Raw genomic sequence first — 18,059 nt, forward strand, 5'->3', positions numbered from 1 at the left:
TGGTAGTAGGCTTTCGAGCCTATACAGCTTGGAGTAAGACAACATGCATAAAGAGGATGATGTGGTCAAAATACTCATTTGCCTAATAATTCTGCACGTAGTGTACACCCTTTATTACACATAAAGGAGGGCATCATACACACGAGCGTTGTCCTGCGCCGCCCTGCAAACCTGGACATGAAGCTAGGTATCGTGGATGATTGTTTTTCTTGTGCTCTGGCAGCAGGCACAGTTTCTCTGCGGCCTCTGCGTGCACCATCAGCATCACGGCCACTTTCCCGTCCCTTACTGCTCGCCTTCATTTTAAATGTCATATATATTTGAAAGTATATCACATGTACAGTAGCGTAGGATTTGGAACTGTATGCGCAAAAAAATTTACAAAGGTATTTGTGATGAGGAAACATTATACAGGACAGGTACTACAGGTAATGTCACTGTTCGCAGTGTCTACGGAAAAAGTACACTGAATGTCGCTGATATTTTAGTGATGCTCACACTTTAAACAGGAGATGTGGCGCGAATAATTTAACTGTCCGCAGCGGCCTATTACACGGTATTTAGCGCAGGATGCGCTAAAAATATACACTGCCCGTCCAAAAAAAAAGTCGCCAACAAAAATATTTAGTTGGACCCCCTTTAGCTTTGATTACGGCATGCATTCGCTGTGGCATTGTTTCGATAAGCTTCTGCAATGTCACAAGATTTATTTCCATCCAGTGTTGCATTAATTTTTCACCAAGATCTTGCATTGATGATGGTAGAGTCTGACTATTGCGCATAGCCTTCTCCAGCACATCCCAAAGATTCTCAATGGGGTTAAAGGGACACTGACAGGGCCAATAAGCATATTGAGGTATATATATGGCAGTACAGGTCTTATAATGGGTATTACAATCATCTAAGTATCCCCCCTGTCCACATTATACGTACAGTAAACTTAAATTTTATAACCTGCTCCAACGGTCTTCAATCTGCCCAAGGGGCGGTGTTTCACCTCTCTTGCACCCAGCCAGCCTCCCCCAACTGCCGCTTTGAAGCAGTTTGCTGGGCGGCTTCTGCGGTCCCCGCTCTGAAGCGCTGCGCTTAACAGTGCCCTGCGCATGCGCCGGATTTTGTGAAGTCGGGGACAGTAAGCGCCGCCCAGCGAAGTGAATATTGATGAGCTGGGCGGCGCTTACTGTACCGGACTTCACAAGATCCGGCGCATGCGCCGGGCACTGTTAAGCGCAGTGCTTCAGAGCGGGGACCGCAGAAGCCGCCCAGCAAACTGAATATTCATGAGCTGGGCGGCGCTTCAAAGCGGCAGTTGGGGGAGGCTGGCTGGGCGCAAGAGAGGTGAAAACGCCGCCCCTTGGGCAGATTAAAGACCGTTGGAGCAGGTTATAAAACTTAAGTTTACTGTATGTATAATGTGGACAGGGGGGATACTTAGATGATTGTAATACCCATTATAAGACCTGTACTGCCATATATATACCTCAATATGCTTATTGGCCCTGTCAGTGTCCCTTTAAGGTCTGGACACTGTGATGGCCAATCCATGTGTGAAAATTCTCAAACAGACTAACATCTTTTCCACGACCACGAGATGTGTCTTTCGACATGATTGTTTAAGAAATGAGAAGCAACTCATTGCACCAGTTGGGGTTAAATAACTTGTTGCCAGCTGAAAGATAATCGCCCATGCAGTAATTATCCAATAGGAGGCTCATAACTACAGTCAGATCCATAAATATTGGGACATCAACACAATTCTAACATTTTTGTCTCTATACACCACCACAATGGATTTGAAATGAAACAAACAAGATGTGCTTTAACTGCAGACTGTCAGCTTTAATTTCAGGGTATTTACATACAGATCAGGTGAACGGTGCAGGAATTACAACAGTTTGCATATGTGCCTCCCACTTGTTAAGGGACCAAAAGTAATGGGACAGAATAATAATCATAAATCAAACTTTCACTTTTTAATACTTGGTTGCAAATCCTTTGCAGTCAATTACAGCCTGAAGTCTGGAACGCATAGACATCACCAGATGCTGGGTTTCATCCCTGGTGATGCTCTGCCAGGCCTCTACTGCAACTGTCTTCAGTTCCTGCTTGTTCTTAGGGCATTTTCCCTTCAGTTTTGTCTTCAGCAAGTGAAATGCATGCTCAATCGGATTCAGGTCAGGTAATTGACTTGGCCATTGCATAACATTGCACTTCTTTCCCTTAAAAGACTCTTTGGTTGCTTTTGCAGTATGCTTTGGGTCATTGTCCATCTGCACTGTGAAGTGCCGTCCAATGAGTTCTGAAGCATTTGGCTGAATATGAGCAGATAATATTGCCCAAAACACTTCAGAATTCATCCTGTTGCTTTTGTCAGCAGTCACATCATCAATAAATACAAGAGAACCAGTTCCATTGGCAGCCATACATGCCCACGCCATGACACTACCACCACCATGCTTCTCTGATGAGGTGGTATGCTTAGGATCATGAGCAGTTCCTTTCCTTCTCCATACTCTTCTCTTCCCATCACTCTGGTACAAGTTGATCTTGGTCTCATCTGTCTATAGGATGTTGTTCCAGAACTGTGAAAGCTTTTTTTAGATGTCGTTTGGCAAACTCTAATCTGGCCTTCCTGTTTTTGATGCTCACCAATGGTTTACATCTTGTGGTGAACCCTCTGTATTCACTCTTGTGAAGTCTTCCTCCTGGAGAGTGTTCTTGATCTGTCATACTGTTGTGAAGGGTGTTTTCTTCACCAGGGAAAGAATTATTCAGTCATCCACCACAGTTGTTTTCCGTGGTCTTCCGGGTCTTTTGGTGTTGCTGAGCTCACCGGTGTGTTCCTTCTTTTTAAGAATGTTCCAAACAGTTGTTTTGGCCATGCCTAATGGTTTTGCTATCTCTCTGATGGGTTTGTTTAGTTTTTTCAGCCTAATGATGGCTTGCTTCACTGATAGTGACAGCTCTTTAGATCTCATCTAGAGAGTTGACAGCAACAGATTCCAAATGCAAATAGCACACTTGAAATGAACTCTGGACCTTTTATCTGCTAATTGAAATTGGGATAATGAGGGAATAACACACACCTGGCCATGGAACAGCTGAGAAGCCAATTGTCCCATTACTTTTGGTTCCTTAACAAGTGGGAGGCACATATGCAAACTGTTGTAATTCCTACACCGTTCACCTGATTTGGATGTAAATACCCTCAAATTAAAGCTGACAGTCTACAGTTAAAGCACATCTTGTTCGTTTCATTTCAAATCCATTGTGGTGGTGTATAGAGCCAAAAATGTTAGAATTGTGTTGATGTCCCAATATTTATGGACCTGGCTGTATTTGCTTAGTTAAATCCAGGTGGTGACTTTTTTTTTTTGGACAGGCAGTGTATATTGCTGCTGTCACGCACAATAGTCCTTGAAAGGACTTTTGGGTCTCTGAAAGGTTTTTTGTATAGAAATCTTCCTATTACACTCCCTACACTGTCTGTGCATAGTTCTCCCTGACACTGAGCAATTTAGCGCAGGTTGCGCTACAAACATATATTGCTGCTGTCACACACAATAGTCCTTACAAGGACTTTTGGGTCTCTGAAACGTTTTTGTACAAAAAAAATATTCAACTGCACTCCCTACACTCTGTCCCTTCCTATTCTCAGCTCTCCCTGACTACGAATGAGCTGAACATGCGTTATCAGGTGCTATATAGTTCCTGATGACGCGTCCTGGCCAGCCAATCACTGTAAAGCCAGTAGCCAACATGGCTACTGGCATTATAGTGAGGGCAGTACTTACCCGCACGTTTTCTGGCTGTGTAGCAGCCAAGAAACGTGCGAGGAAGAGACTCGAGCATGGCGCTCGAGCACATGCGGTACTCTGCCGAGCATGCTCGATCAACACTACAATAAAGTGTTTGTTTTCTGCAGATTGGACAAATCTGCCTGGATGAAAGATTGTCAGTCCCCTCATCTAATCAGTGGTTAGAAGTGTAAAGCTCTAGGGGCCATCGAGCAATGATCACAATAATGTGCAATCAGCTAAAAAATATTTAGCGATTATTGTTTTGTGTAATTGAACATCTTTTGAATGCAAATGATTTGCTAAATTGTCACTTAGAAACAGATGCAATAGCCTGAAGCAGCTAGTGAATTAACATGACATCGATAAATAGATCACAGCATATAAATGGCTGGAACCATAAGAAGTAGTAATTTGAATAGTGCCAAATGCCCAGATTAGTGCATAGTAATTAGAGATGAGCGAATTTCATATTTTGAAATTCGTTTGCGCTTCGTTTAGTGGTAAAAGCAGAATTGCGTTATGGATTCCGTTACCACGGACCATAACTCAATTCTATGACGGAATGTATAACAGAATGCCTTTAGAGGCATTCCGTTATTCATTCCTTCATAATAGACGTCTATGGGCTGCAAAACGGATCCTTCCCGTTTCCGTTATGCAGGGGAGTCCTCTCCTGCATAACGGAAAAGGAACGGATCCGTTATGCAGGCCATAGATTTCTATTATGACGGAATGCCTCTAAAGGAATTCCGTTATGCATTCCTTCATAGAATTGCGTTATGGTCCGTGGTAACGGAATCCATAACGCAATTCTGCTTTTACCACCAAACGGAGCGCAAATGAATTTCATAACATGAAATTCGCTCATCCCTAATAATAATGGCAAAAAAGTTACTTTTTTTGTGAAGGCTGAAAAATAGATACGGCCAGGATAGAACCTCTTTAACAGACTTCTAGCACAGGACCATTCCATTAACCTGTTAATTTATGTGGTGTGGGAGGGGGGGTTAAAGAGGACCTTTCACCACTCCAGACATGCCTGTTTTAATAGCTTCATGCATTCCCCATATAATAACAATTCTGGAACATCTATTCTTATGGCTCTATGTTGTGCCATTCCTTTATTATTTATACTAGAAGTTATGAATAAATTGCTAGCAGTCCGGAGTTTGTGCAAAATGCACCCATCATACTCGACACAACTGACCCTGGTGAGGAACCCCTCCTTTCAAAATGGCCGTTTACACCCAGTTTTTACACGCTGGCAATCTCTAGGTATAATCAATATAGTTAAACTGATCAATGTGCAAACGCGGTCGGTCAAAACGCTCCAAGACTTGCAGAAGGAATACCCGGACATAACCTTCCCATTTTTTCCATATCGGCAGCCAAAAAGCTACATTGACAGAGTGATTGCCACTTTGCCGGATGCGGAGTGGAGTCCGTACTTGGTTAGGTGGTACTCAAGCCCTAGCGAGGGGAAAAAACAAATATCAACAAACTATAAATTCCTACACATCCCTATCGATTATACTGTATCAAACGCCCCTATGACTAAGTGGACAGCAGAGGTGCAACAATCCACCCCATCTGTGATACTTAGGGCATTGGAGTTCGCCTACAAACACTTACCGGTGGCCAGATATGTAGAGATGGTCTTACAAATTTGTCATAGGTCATATCTGGATCCAAGGAGGGGGTTTCGGATGGGTATTTACGATTCTACTAGCTGTTTCAAATGCGGGGCCCTGGTCGCGGGACTTTATCATTGTTTATGGGATTGTCAAAGGATAAGAGAGTTCTGGAGCAAAATCATTGCTTTCACTAACACACACCTAACCAATTTTACCCCATGTGACCCGCTCTGGGCCTTGTTCGGTTACCTGGACAAAGACACATACAATTGTACTCCGGGGTGTAGGAAACTGCTACAATTTGTGGCAGCGGCGGGCACCAAGGCAATCTTACAAGTTTGGTTACAACCCTCGGCCCCCCCTTTCAAATTATTCCTGGAAAAATTATCCTACATTATGCGTATGGACTGGGTGGAGCCTTCACATCAAAAAGATAAAAAGGTGGAGCACTTCTTTCGGGTGTGGGAAAGTTAACATACTGCCTTTACAAACCCGCAAGGCCATACACAAATTATTTTCGGGGACAACTTGGTTCCTGGAACAGGCGGTAGGGGGGGAGGATAACGCCCAGATATTCCCGAGCACTTTGGGATTTTTGTTTTGTTTTACATTAATTTTCTGTTGTTCTTTTTTCAATTGTGATGCAAGCTTCCACAGAGGCAAAATAATAGGACAACCATGAAAAGAATTCTTGGTGGATCACACGAGTCCTTGGTGTAATAGCTTTTCACAGGAATGCTATTAGTGTACTCTGTTGAGTTAGGCCTGTTGGTTTTGCAGGTAAAACCGTAATTTATTAAACAGATGTCAGTTATTGGACAATTATAAGCACTATAGTGCCTTCTATTAGTCACTATCTGTACAACAGAACATCCGAAATTCTTTATGGTCCACCATCGCTGCATATCAAGGGACTTACTTAGCTGGCATAGGTCGAGGAGCAGCGTATGGAGTAATTGCCTATGTAAACCAGTTTGTCTTTTTTGTCTGTATATAAAATTTTCTTTGATTGAAAACTTAATAAAAACTGTTTAAAAAATAATAATTGCTAGCAGTCTGCAGTAAGGGTACAGAGGGGTGTTACCAGTTGGGGGTTGTGTACCTACAGGGACTCTATCCAGTCAGTGGTGCCATTTTCAGACTGCAGGGACACACCCCCAGGTGGTCAGAAGTGGTGATAGGTCCTCTTTAATAAATACACTTTCCCATTTTTTCCTGAGGTTGCAGAAGCATTTTGCTATGCTTTTGGCACAAGTGGTTTTCATACATTTTTGCACAGACTGAGAAAGACCTATAATCTTCATTGTTCTTGAATATAATTTTACTAGTTACAGTTTGTAGAAAGCTTTAGTTACAAACACAGCTTGTACTGCAATGGGTACAATTATGAACGTTTACCCATACCTATGCTAATATCTCAGAAGCATTTGAAAGGAATATTAAGAAATGTTTATTTTTTTTCCTGTTTTATTTTTGGGAGAGAGCGCTCATCGTCTCCTTGTAATGTACAACTTACAGAATTCTCCCATTTTTATTGTGTTTAGAAATTAGCGAACCTGGTTGCATCATTGGCTGCACCAGTAATGAACGCAATAACACTTTAGTAACATATTATTCTCTGTTATTTCTCCTAGGTACCCTCGCTAACACTGGAAGGAGGACGCTTAAAACAAAGTCCTTCTCTGCTTCGTGGAAAAGATTATGAAATAGTTCCAGAGCCAGTGTGGAGAGCACTTTATCACTGGTATGGAGCCAACTTGTCCTTACCTCGACCGGTAGGTAGTAATTGTCATCCACGTATAGTGTAACGCTTACTTAAAGATGACCCGTCACCTCTCCTGACTTGTCATTCCCATGCATTTACAATTCTGCAGCATCTTTTCATATGTTGAGCCATTCCTCTATTCCTACTAGAAGATGATAATTGATCTGCAACCGGGTGTTACCAGTTGGGTGTGTGTCCATGCCCATTCTCTGACACGTACTGATTGGACAGCGTCAGACTGTGTAGGGACACTACCCAACTATTAACACAAAGTTGTAAATTCAGTGATAAACTTCTCGCAGGAATAATAGAAGAATGGCTCAACGTAGGGTCATATGAATAGATGCTCCTGAATTATTTCACGAGAAATGCATGTAGTTACTAAAGCAAACATGTCAGGAGTGGTGACAGGTTCTCAGTAAAAGGGTAAGGGTCCCCCATTTTCTTAAAGTGGTTATTTTAGAAGATAATGTACATTACTTTTCACCCACCCACAGATGGATGTTAAACAGTAAGGCCGCAGGAACAATACATGGGTATGTGGTCACGTAATATAGTCATCATATCATCAGGTAGTGATACAGAGTCAGAGCCCATACCTTACATTGTGAGCCCCATTGGGGACAGTTGGTTGCTAATGGTGATGCTAATGTCTGTAAAGCACTGCGGAATATAGTAGCGCTATATAAGTGCAAAAAATGAATAAATATCACATGATTGGAATCCATCAGTATTCCGAAGTGCAGACTGTACATTTACATTACCTGCTGGTAGAGGGAGTTTTTAAAACCGCTTCAAGCCCTCTAATATTTTTTTTTGCCAGAATAGATTGGAGTGAACATTTGGATATTAGCAAAGCTTTAAATAAGCTTTAAAGGGGCCATTTCCTCTAATTAGTAGCTGTAACTAACCTGTGGAATGAGGGAGTTTCTTGTCATGTTCAGCTGCATAGTAGTAAATGCTGTTAAACTGGAAAAGAAGCGCTACATCCGGTCAGGACCTGGGCGAAAGAGCCAGCAGAAACGGCAACATTGTGGAGTAGGGTAAGGTTAAGTCCTGTTTAAAAGAGTTTCCACAGGTTAGTTACACTTACTAATTAGGTGAAATGGCTGGAGAACCTTTTACATAAAATTTTGCTAATATCCAAATGTTCACTCCAATCTATGACTAAAATGACAATACTGAAAGGCTTGGAGAGGTTTTAAAAAAAAATAAAAATTCTACCAGCAGGTAATTTACATCTGTCAGCTAACAAGACAAAATATATATTTAATTTTGATTACACTCTGCACTTCAGAATACTGAGGGCTTCACGTTGAGAATTCACTTCCCAGTTGAGCCAAAACTGTAACTTTTGGCTTTCTTTTTCCTACTTTAAGATATACTTTGCAGGAAAGGTACAGTTGCAGCCTTGGTCGCAGAAGCGCGTAGTTACCAAAATTGCATTAAAGGGGTTTCCTGGGATTTTGATATTGATGCCCCATCCCCAGGATAGGTATGAGTATTAGATTTGGTGAATTGGGCTGAGCTGCAGTACCAAGCACTGCCACTATCCAATGGACGGCGCTGTGCTTGGTTAGCTGCGAAGAGGCTCCTCAAACAGCTGAACGGCAGCAGTCAAGGGAGTTTGACCCCTACAAATCTGATATTGATGAACTATCATGAGGATAGGTCCTCAATATCCAACTCCTGGAAACCCTTTTATTGCAATTTTTGCAACTATTCTGTGTTTCTGCAACTTCGGCTTTCCATCCCTGGAGAGCGTGTCTGTATTACATGGCATAGCCTTTTAAACCACCAGCGAACAATCGGTAATTTAAAAAGTTGTGCTACATGCACACGACATGGGATGGACAAATGGTAGTCTATGGGGTTATTCACACAGCAGTTTTTTTATGCCCAGTGAATAACGGACGTCTAAAAATAGAACATGTTCTATCTTGTCCGTTTTTTACTGACCGACTGCCCTCAAACAATTGAATGGGTCAGTTTTTAACATCTGTTTCTCAGAAAGGCATCAGTCAAAAAAAGTCTGGTAAAAATGGACAGTTCATCCATTTTTACTGTAGTGTGCATGTAGCTTTATGGTTATTTCCTCCATGGTAATCCTGTCTGCTAGTTTGGATGAAACTCCTCAATAGGCATCATTGTTACTTGGCTATAGCTTTGTGCCAGGCAGGGGCAGCAGTGCCTTATCTGAATTTGTACCTTGATGAAGGTGAGTAATGCTTTTTATAGTTGATCCTATTCTTCACTCCTACTGACCAATTGTGATTGCTTAGAAATAGGTTAATTGCAACAGTTGACCAGGGTAAATGGACCTTTAGTAAGGACTGAATGATTGTAATGATTGCTTGGTCTTTATTGTGCTTTTCTTGCCAACCTGTACTTAGTAATATGTTGAGTTTTTTGTGATGGTATGCCTGTTTGTAGGTCATCAGAAACAGCAAAACAAACCATCCAGAACTGGAACTCTTTCCACGCTATCTACTTTTCCTGAGACAGCAGCCTGTGACTCGCCAACAGCAGTCTAACATCTGGGTGAATATGGGTATGATGAGCCTGAGAATGTTTCCTCAGCATTTACCCAGAGGTAACGTAAGAATGCAGCAAGAATGGGGTGGCACAGCTTTCATGCAAGTGTTTTGTCTGCTAGTTCTGCAACCTGCATTTTCAAACAATGGGGCTAAGGTTATGCACAAGAAAACTGAATAGTAAAAAATGCACAATAATAGGTAATAAATTAGGAGGAGATAGATGGGCAGTGCCCATGCTGCTCATTGCTGCAGGAACATTAGGACCAGAGAGGTTGAAATTCACCCTGTATTATTGTACATAAAGGGTGTTTTCAGATGTATCCGACTTAACCACTGAGACACCATGCTACCCACACAAAAAGTCTACAGCAGGGCCTAATCCTTATGCAGATCACGCCAGTTCAAATTGTACATGTGTGAAAGAAATCCGAGGTCCAGTCATGGATAAGGAAATATATATCCGATTTTAATCCTAATTGTGAACACAGTGGCTGCTTGCCCTGAAGATAGAAATCATTTAAAGCAGTGTTCCCCAACTACAGTCCTCAGGGCCCACCTGGAGTCATGATTGGAGAATAGCCCACAGAATGAATACCCGTGGTAAGTCCTGATGCATTGACAGTAAGGGCCCTTGCAGACGAGTGTTTGTCACGCTGCGAGTCCGCAGCTCAGCTCCTGGCCTGAACTCCCAGCCCTGATAGGGGTCACATAGCATTATATTGATTTATGATGCTATGTAACCCTTACAGTTCTGGAATGTATTGGATAACACTGGCAGCATTATGCTAGTGTTATCCAATACATTCCAGACCTCTATGGGTTACATAGCATCATAAATCAATATAATGCTATGTGACCCCCGGCAGCGCTGGGAGTTCAGGCCAGGAGCTGAGCTGCGGACTCGCAGCATGACAAACACTCATCTGCAAGGGCCCTACTTATATCACCTGCTGAATACTAAGGAAATCCTGAAAACCTGACCCTTAGGTGAGCCCTGAGGACTGGAGTTGAGGAACACTGACTTAAATCATTTCTGTTAGCAGATTTGTACCTATGAAACTGCAGCTGAAGGCATCTGTGTTGGTCCCATGTTCATATGTGCCCGCATTGCTGAGAAAAATGTTTTCTTAGTAATGCAGACACATATGTACATGGGACCAACACAGATGCCTTCAGCTGCCAAGTGCACGTGGAACAGGTCAGCCAGTGTCATAGGTACAAATCTGCTGACAGACGCCCTTTAATACATATCTATCTAGATAAACTGCGTTCCATGAGGAGCTCATATTTCTTTTTGCATTAAATCCATAATTTTGTGTATACAAAGCAACACAAATAGACTTCCTGACTGTTCCATATAAAGAAGAAGTACGGATGTAGCAGTCTTTAACTAAACAGTTGCAGCAAACTTTGTGTGCCCAACACACAATATTAGCATAACTCAACCCCCGAGGATCTTTTACCCCCAATTTATTTACACCAAATATTATTAAGTTAATTGTCTTATCACTTAGACAAGAAAACTATCTACATTGTTTTCATTGTAACCCCATGTGTGAAGTTGCAACCTGAAAGCATCCGGATGATTATGGGTGTGATGATTCCATGGAGGCTTCAGAAACTCTGTTGATGGTGTCTACAGTACACCGACGATTGCTGACAAACCAGGATAAATAGGTTTCACTTGGTGCTACCTTTTCTTGGGTGGCATCCTAGATTGTATATTGATACATTTATTAGATGGAAAAAGTCAACATTAATAAGATCAAGAGGGGAGTTATAATATTGCAGTTGTATTATTTCCATTCGTATAATCTCTGTTAACCATTGGACATGGAATGGTACACCATGTCCACAGCTTGCTGTATGCTTTGCATTGACGCAGTTCTTCTTGTGCAGACCATAGGCCTTGCTGCTTCAAAACGCCCAAAAAATCTTAATGTGTAATTCTTTGATTGTACAGTATAAAATCCATTCCTAGGCTGGGAAGACTTGGCTTTGAAATGCTTTTCAGCCTTAACTCAAAATTTGACCATATAATTAATATTTAGAAACGGGAATGACTTTTTCTTAATGATAATACGAGGTTGGTGTCTTTTTCTTTTTTTCTGTGCACTAATTGATGTCAAATGAATCCTTAATCTTGTGGGGTTGTTTAATTTCCCAAATATGCTTTCTTGCTGTAATCTTACAACTAATCCTCTTACCTGTAATTGCTGAAAATTTGCTGTTTCTTTTTAAGGAATATTGTGGTACAGTGTATGATACCGTTAAGGTAACTTTGTTGCTTTGCTACTCAGAATGCTGTTTTGTGTAACCGTGTAGCAGGTAAAATAATTTGGTGGTATTGCATGCTACCTCATGAAATTTGACTATTGGAGCTAAGGCATTATTATTAATTTAATAAGCAAAAACAAATAATATCAGGAGCAGATTAATACCTGGAATGCTAGTCTGTTTTATTTTCATTCTCGTACATTCATTTCACGGTTTGTTTTGTACTTTTACCTTTTGAACATCATTTTGCAATTTGAAAAAACAAACCATATGATACCGCACATCCACCAGGCCCACTACTATTGGTGTAGCTACTAAAGACTCACTATGGGTGCAGATCACTATAATCAAAGGTTCTTTACCTTATAGCGACTTCAGTTTCCACAGCCTACTGTTACTACATATGCAGCTAAGGCTACTTTCACACTAGTGTTCGGAGCGGGTCTGTCTGATGTTTCATCAGACGGATCCGCTCCTATAATGCAGACGTTTGCATCCGTTCAGAACGGATCCGTCTGCATTATAACTTAGAAAAAATTTTAAGTGTGAAAGTAGCCTGAACGGATCCATCCAGACTTTACATTGAAAGTCAATGGGGGACGGATCCGTTTGAAGATTGAGCCATATAGTGTCATCTTCAAACGGATCCGTCCCCATTGACTTACATTGTAAGTCTGGACGGATCCGCTCGCCTCCGCACGGCCAGGCGGACACCCGAACGCTGCAAGCAGCGTTCAGGTGTCCGCTCACTGAGCGGAGCGGAGGCTGAACGCTGGCAGACTGATGCATTCTCAGTGGATCCGCCTCCACTGAGAATGCATTAGGGCCGGACGGCTGCGTTCGGGGCCGCTTGTGAGCCCCTTCAAACGGAGCTCACGAGCGGACACCTAAACGCAGGTGTGAAAGTAGCCTTAGAAGTCCAGTGTATAGTAGATCGGTATTTCTGCTTAGGAGTGTGCCCCTTTCTTGTCCATACAGTTGACTGAAGAAAGCTTTCTATGCTGTACAAAACAGCCGGCAAAATAAATTAAGGGACTAGTCATCTTCCTGCAACACCTCATCTTCAAAAACTTGGTATAGTTTCACTCTTCACGGCTTATCCTACATTGCCATTGACTGTTAGCAGATAGAGTAGATTAGACAAAAAGAAAACCTTAAAGGGTATACACCAGCATAGTCCTTGCTTTGTCTTTATGGTGTTTATAACAAAGTAAGGAAAAAACAAGCTTTCTGATGATCATCCAGTAGAAGGAAATATATATTGAGCATATTGCTTTTTACTCAGCTGGCAGGCCTCACATCAAGCATAATGGTTATAGATATGACATGACTTTGTCTTTGGTCAAGCTGTTGTTACAGTATGTTTTCAGCCACATAAAATGTGGGCTAGGCTGATTATGTGGCTTACTGGCTACACTTTCTGCACCCAGAGGCCTCGGGCATTCTGTCTGCATGCTTTTATTTATAGGATGCATTGCACTTCAAGATGTGTAGAAATATGTATTTTTGCTACCTTAGTAGGATGTCCAAAAATATTCAGCACATATTTTCCACCAGAATACATTAAAGAGGTTATCCAATCCTAAAAAAAGCCCCCCCCCCCCCCACGCTGAATATACTTACCCTGGTCCCCGCTCCCTGCACTGTTCCTGGTCCCCGCACCGCTGCTGCAGCTTCTTCCCGTGCACGGATGAAAACAAAGGGGTCAGAGTGCTGTTGCATTGTTTTTTTTCTCTTTGCATCTTGCAAATCGAGGTACAAACCCCTATTCACAAGATAATATTGGGGTACAGCGCAACTCGGAAGCTGGCTGCATGTCAATAATCCATGCCCACCTGTGGCAATCAAGAGCCGCACAATTTTACTGCAAAATCATATGGCCATTGGCTTCCATGGAAGGGCTGCGGGGCCGTCAGGCTGTACCCTTAAAATATGCTCACTTTTCAGATTAATATAAAAAGTGTATTGCCACAACAGAAAACAGAGGCTGTACTCTCAATTTCTGCTGTGGATGAGGTGCTGTACATCGACAGTAGATTAGCACAAGAATTATCCCAGTTGACATTCAGTAGGGCTAATCCTTGGTATTTCCGTCTGAAATAAGTGACATGCCAATTATTTCAGGAGCCATTTTTTTCCAGCTGCTCCGGCAGATTCTGTGCAGAAATTTTTCATTTGCATCTGAGTAGGATTGCAAAACCACATTTCACATGCATGAGATGCGGAATCTGACACATGTGAACATACCCTCAGTTTTTCAACAGAGATTTAGGGAAGGTCTACCTTCACAACCAGTTTTTATGTAATTGCTCCAAACCATCTAAAGTGGAAAATTGAGCAACTTTTCAAACAGTCTTAATAAATAAAAAATCTGTGGTTTTGTGTTTTCAGCTCCTATTGTGGCCATGGTAACAGACTACATACAAACGCTGTGTAGTCTGATCCTGAACTCAATTGCATCAATCTACTCCTCACATCTTGAGTATGAACGCAGGATCCACACAAGCTGTAATTTGTTACCATGGAGAAAGCAAAAAGGATAGGAGAGTTTAAGGGGCTCTTCACAATTAGAAAAACATGGTTACTTTCAGGAATAGTGCCGAATCTGTCTATAGGTTGTGTCTGGGTTTGCATCTCATCTCCATGTACTTCAAAGGCGCTAAGCTGCAGTAACATATGTACCTTTACTCGGGAGCATTTGAAAATCTTTTTTTTTTTTTTTTCATTTATCATCTTTTCTACATTTTTTATCCTATGGTACTAGATATCATTTAATAGTTAGGGAACATTTATCCTATGAAAATAAAACTAAAGCATTGAAGCAGTTTTGTCAGTTGTTTTGAAGGTTGCATTAAATTACATTTCAAAGAACTTAGATGACACAATGTATTATATATCTGAATTCTATGGGGATTTATATATTTATTTTTTTCTGAAAAATAGGAAATGTGCCATCTCCAAATGCACCTTTGAAAAGAGTTTTAGCATATACCGGGTGCTTCAGCCGAATGCAGACGATAAAAGAAATCCATGAATATCTTTCTCAGCGTTTACGCATAAAAGAAGAAGATATGCGTTTGTGGTTATATAATAGTGAGGTAATGTATGAAATGTTTTATAAATTTTTAATAATAAGAAATGTGCAGACAGCTTTTTACTTTATTTTTAGTTTAGTCAGACTGGCATTTTTTATTCTTTTCTTTTAAGTGCATGGTCATTTTTACACTCCTTCAGAACTAATGGCGATCTGAATATGTGTTTAGAAGTATCATCCATTTATTTAGTCTTATGTTCTTTCTAGCCTTGACTATACACAAGGCAGTAACTCGGGAACAATGGGGAGCAATGGAGCAGTCCTTTCAGTTGTTACTCAACTTCTGTTCTTTAAGAAGAAGCAAGTCAAGCATGTTGCACTTGTTTTATGCACTGTTTAGAAGGCCAGCAGGATATGTGTTTATCATTAATTTATTTTATTATATTGGCCTGACTTAATTTTGGTATCAGCTTACCCTCAGGATAGGACATCATCATTAGCTGATCGGCAGCAGTTTGACACCGAGCACCCCCACAGGTCAGCCGTTTGAGTGTAGCTCAGCCATCGGAAGTCTGCACCGGAACTACACAGCACTATCAACCTTGTAGTGGAAGGAGCTCTTTACTACAGCATTGCTCCTATTGTAGTGAATGGGAGCAGCACTGTAGTAAGAAGCTCCCTTCACTACAGGGTTGATGGTGCTGCATAGTTCTGGCGCCAACTTCCAATGGTAGAACTACACTCAAAAAGCTAATTTGCAGGGGTGCAGAATGTTGAACTCCCACTGATCAGCTGTTGATGGCTTATATTGAGGAGAGTCCATTATTTAAAGGCTGGAAAACACTTTTAACCATTAATGGCATACACATAACAAACAGTGCTCAGATCTTACTGTGAATTCAGTGGAAAAAAGTAAAAGATAATGTGAATCTGTGCGAAAGGGTCAGGAGACCAACATCCACTCAGTTGGTAAGGGTAACCTCCATCTTACAGGCATTTGGATATGCTACAAATGCCTAAGATGTGAATACCCCTATAAACGCAACAGCCTTTAGGGTTGGAGGATTTCCTTTTACCATTTCCCAGCAGAAGTTAGTTGTCCAATATATGAACAAAAACAAAAAAATGGAGCCTTTAAGTATTGAGATTCTTAATTATAAACTTCTCAAGGAAAGATACTTGTAAAATGAGGTGCTGTCCAAGCTAGTCAACTCCTCTAAAACCTTTCTGTTTAGAGAGGTCTCAAACAAAATAAAGAAGCATCTTTCCTTTCCTCCTCATATAAACCATGATGCCCATTTGTGTAGATGTATTCTGTAGACTGACTCTTGACTGAGAAGAAGTGCTTCATGGGATGATTTATGCTTAAGCATGTTTATATGGTTAAATACTTAGGCTGGAATTATTAATGCACTAATGGAATGTTTCAAATAGAGGATACAAAATGCATATGTAAAGAAGCAATAAACTATTGCTGGATTTCTATAGAGTAATGCTGTGAAGACTCTGCTTATTGTTATTTCAACAACTCTGCAGAAGCCACTCAGATACTTATTCAGGCTGTTGTTTAGTCATCATTTAAACTGCTATAGAATTGATAAGAAGTGGTAAATTCTTCTTACATTTGTAGTCTTGAAGTCTGGAAGATTTATGATGAATGGGTAATGGTTCCCAATGAATAGTTTTCAGTTTGCCCTTAGTGAAGTTGTTGTTGTGTTGTGTTGGTTTGGTTGTGACAGCCCTGTAAACCCCTTACTGATTTGTCCGAACACTGCTCAGAGACGTTGGAAATGACAATACTGTTTTACAAGGGCTATGTGGCTGCATAGAGGTGCCTGCTTCAGAGAGCTCTTAAAGCTGACAATCTAAGATTTAAAAGAAGACCAGGATTGTGGTGCTAGCTGCCATTAAACTGGATCGACATCTGTTAGAAACAAGTCCCAGTGAGAGCTGCATAAATCTGCAGTTCTCAATCCCCACCCAATTTCTAAAGTTTGTTTCTCTGGTTTTATGGTTAACACAGCAATCCTGGTCTTATTTGAAGGCTTTGATTGTCAACTTTAAAACAATACCAAGATCACTGCTCCAGCTCAATGTCTATGCAAGCTCCCTGATTGTCACATATGTTTTTTTGGGGGTTTTTTTGCAGAAAAGGAGTGAGAAGGTGAGCGCTTGCTAATCTAATTACCCCTCTAATTAGGCAATTTATTGATACCATGACCCAGTCAAATAAGTTGCTCCAAACACTCACTGCCACAAACACCAATAAAGTTTCAGTTTCACACTCTGCTTATCCTGTCCATACCCGATCTTTACCCTAAAAGCTTTAAACCGCTTCTAAAGCGATACTCATTACACACTGCATTTATTTTTTTAAATCAGATTGTTTTTATTGAGATTTTCAAAACATTTTATAAGACAAACGAAACAGTGCCCCCCCCCCCATACCCCAACGTCCTGGATCCAGGCAGAGACCCTCCAAAAGTCTATTCCAGAGAGCATTCAATATAGAAATGCATCAGTTATACAGTTTAGCTGGACATCCGGCACATACACCTCAGACACATATTGTATGTCATTACTTCAAATATATCAGTACATTACATTACAGCATAGTAGAACGTATATACCATTTCCTCATTCCAGTAGACTATACCCCATACCCTTTGGCAGCACACCTCCCGTACCTCCTCCCAGTAATCTATGACCCCGCTGTCTCCTATGTGTGACCTCTAAAAATATGAGTGAATCCGGGACAATGTGGATTCCAGTATCTATTTTAAGCAACATTAGTCTACAATATTGTAGTATTGCCTCCACCTTCCCCAAATCTTCTCATACTTTTTACTGTTGTTTCTCTTCTGGTATACAAAGTTTTCCATTTGTAACAGTGTATGAACCTTACGAACAAGCTCCCCCACCTTCGGAGGATCATGATCCACCCAATGGAACGCAATCACCTTTCTTGCTTGATACAATATGCGGGTTACCGCTAATTTTTGCTCAGCAGCT

The 18,059-nt window shown here is 41.2% G+C and overlaps 1 protein-coding gene across 1 annotated transcript in view; it reads left to right on the forward strand.

Annotated features, from left to right (window-relative positions):
* USP32 (ubiquitin specific peptidase 32) overlaps positions 1-18,059 on the forward strand; it is a 167,202-nt gene that overhangs the window by 105,700 nt on the left and 43,443 nt on the right. Inside the window, 3 exon segments of the mRNA XM_040422276.1 lie at positions 7,069-7,209; positions 9,633-9,792; positions 14,957-15,111. Of these exon segments, the coding sequence (XP_040278210.1) occupies positions 7,069-7,209; positions 9,633-9,792; positions 14,957-15,111 (456 nt within the window).

The sequence above is a fragment of the Bufo bufo genome, chromosome 3 (genome assembly GCF_905171765.1).
Source record: "Bufo bufo chromosome 3, aBufBuf1.1, whole genome shotgun sequence".
NCBI lineage: Eukaryota > Metazoa > Chordata > Amphibia > Anura > Bufonidae > Bufo > Bufo bufo.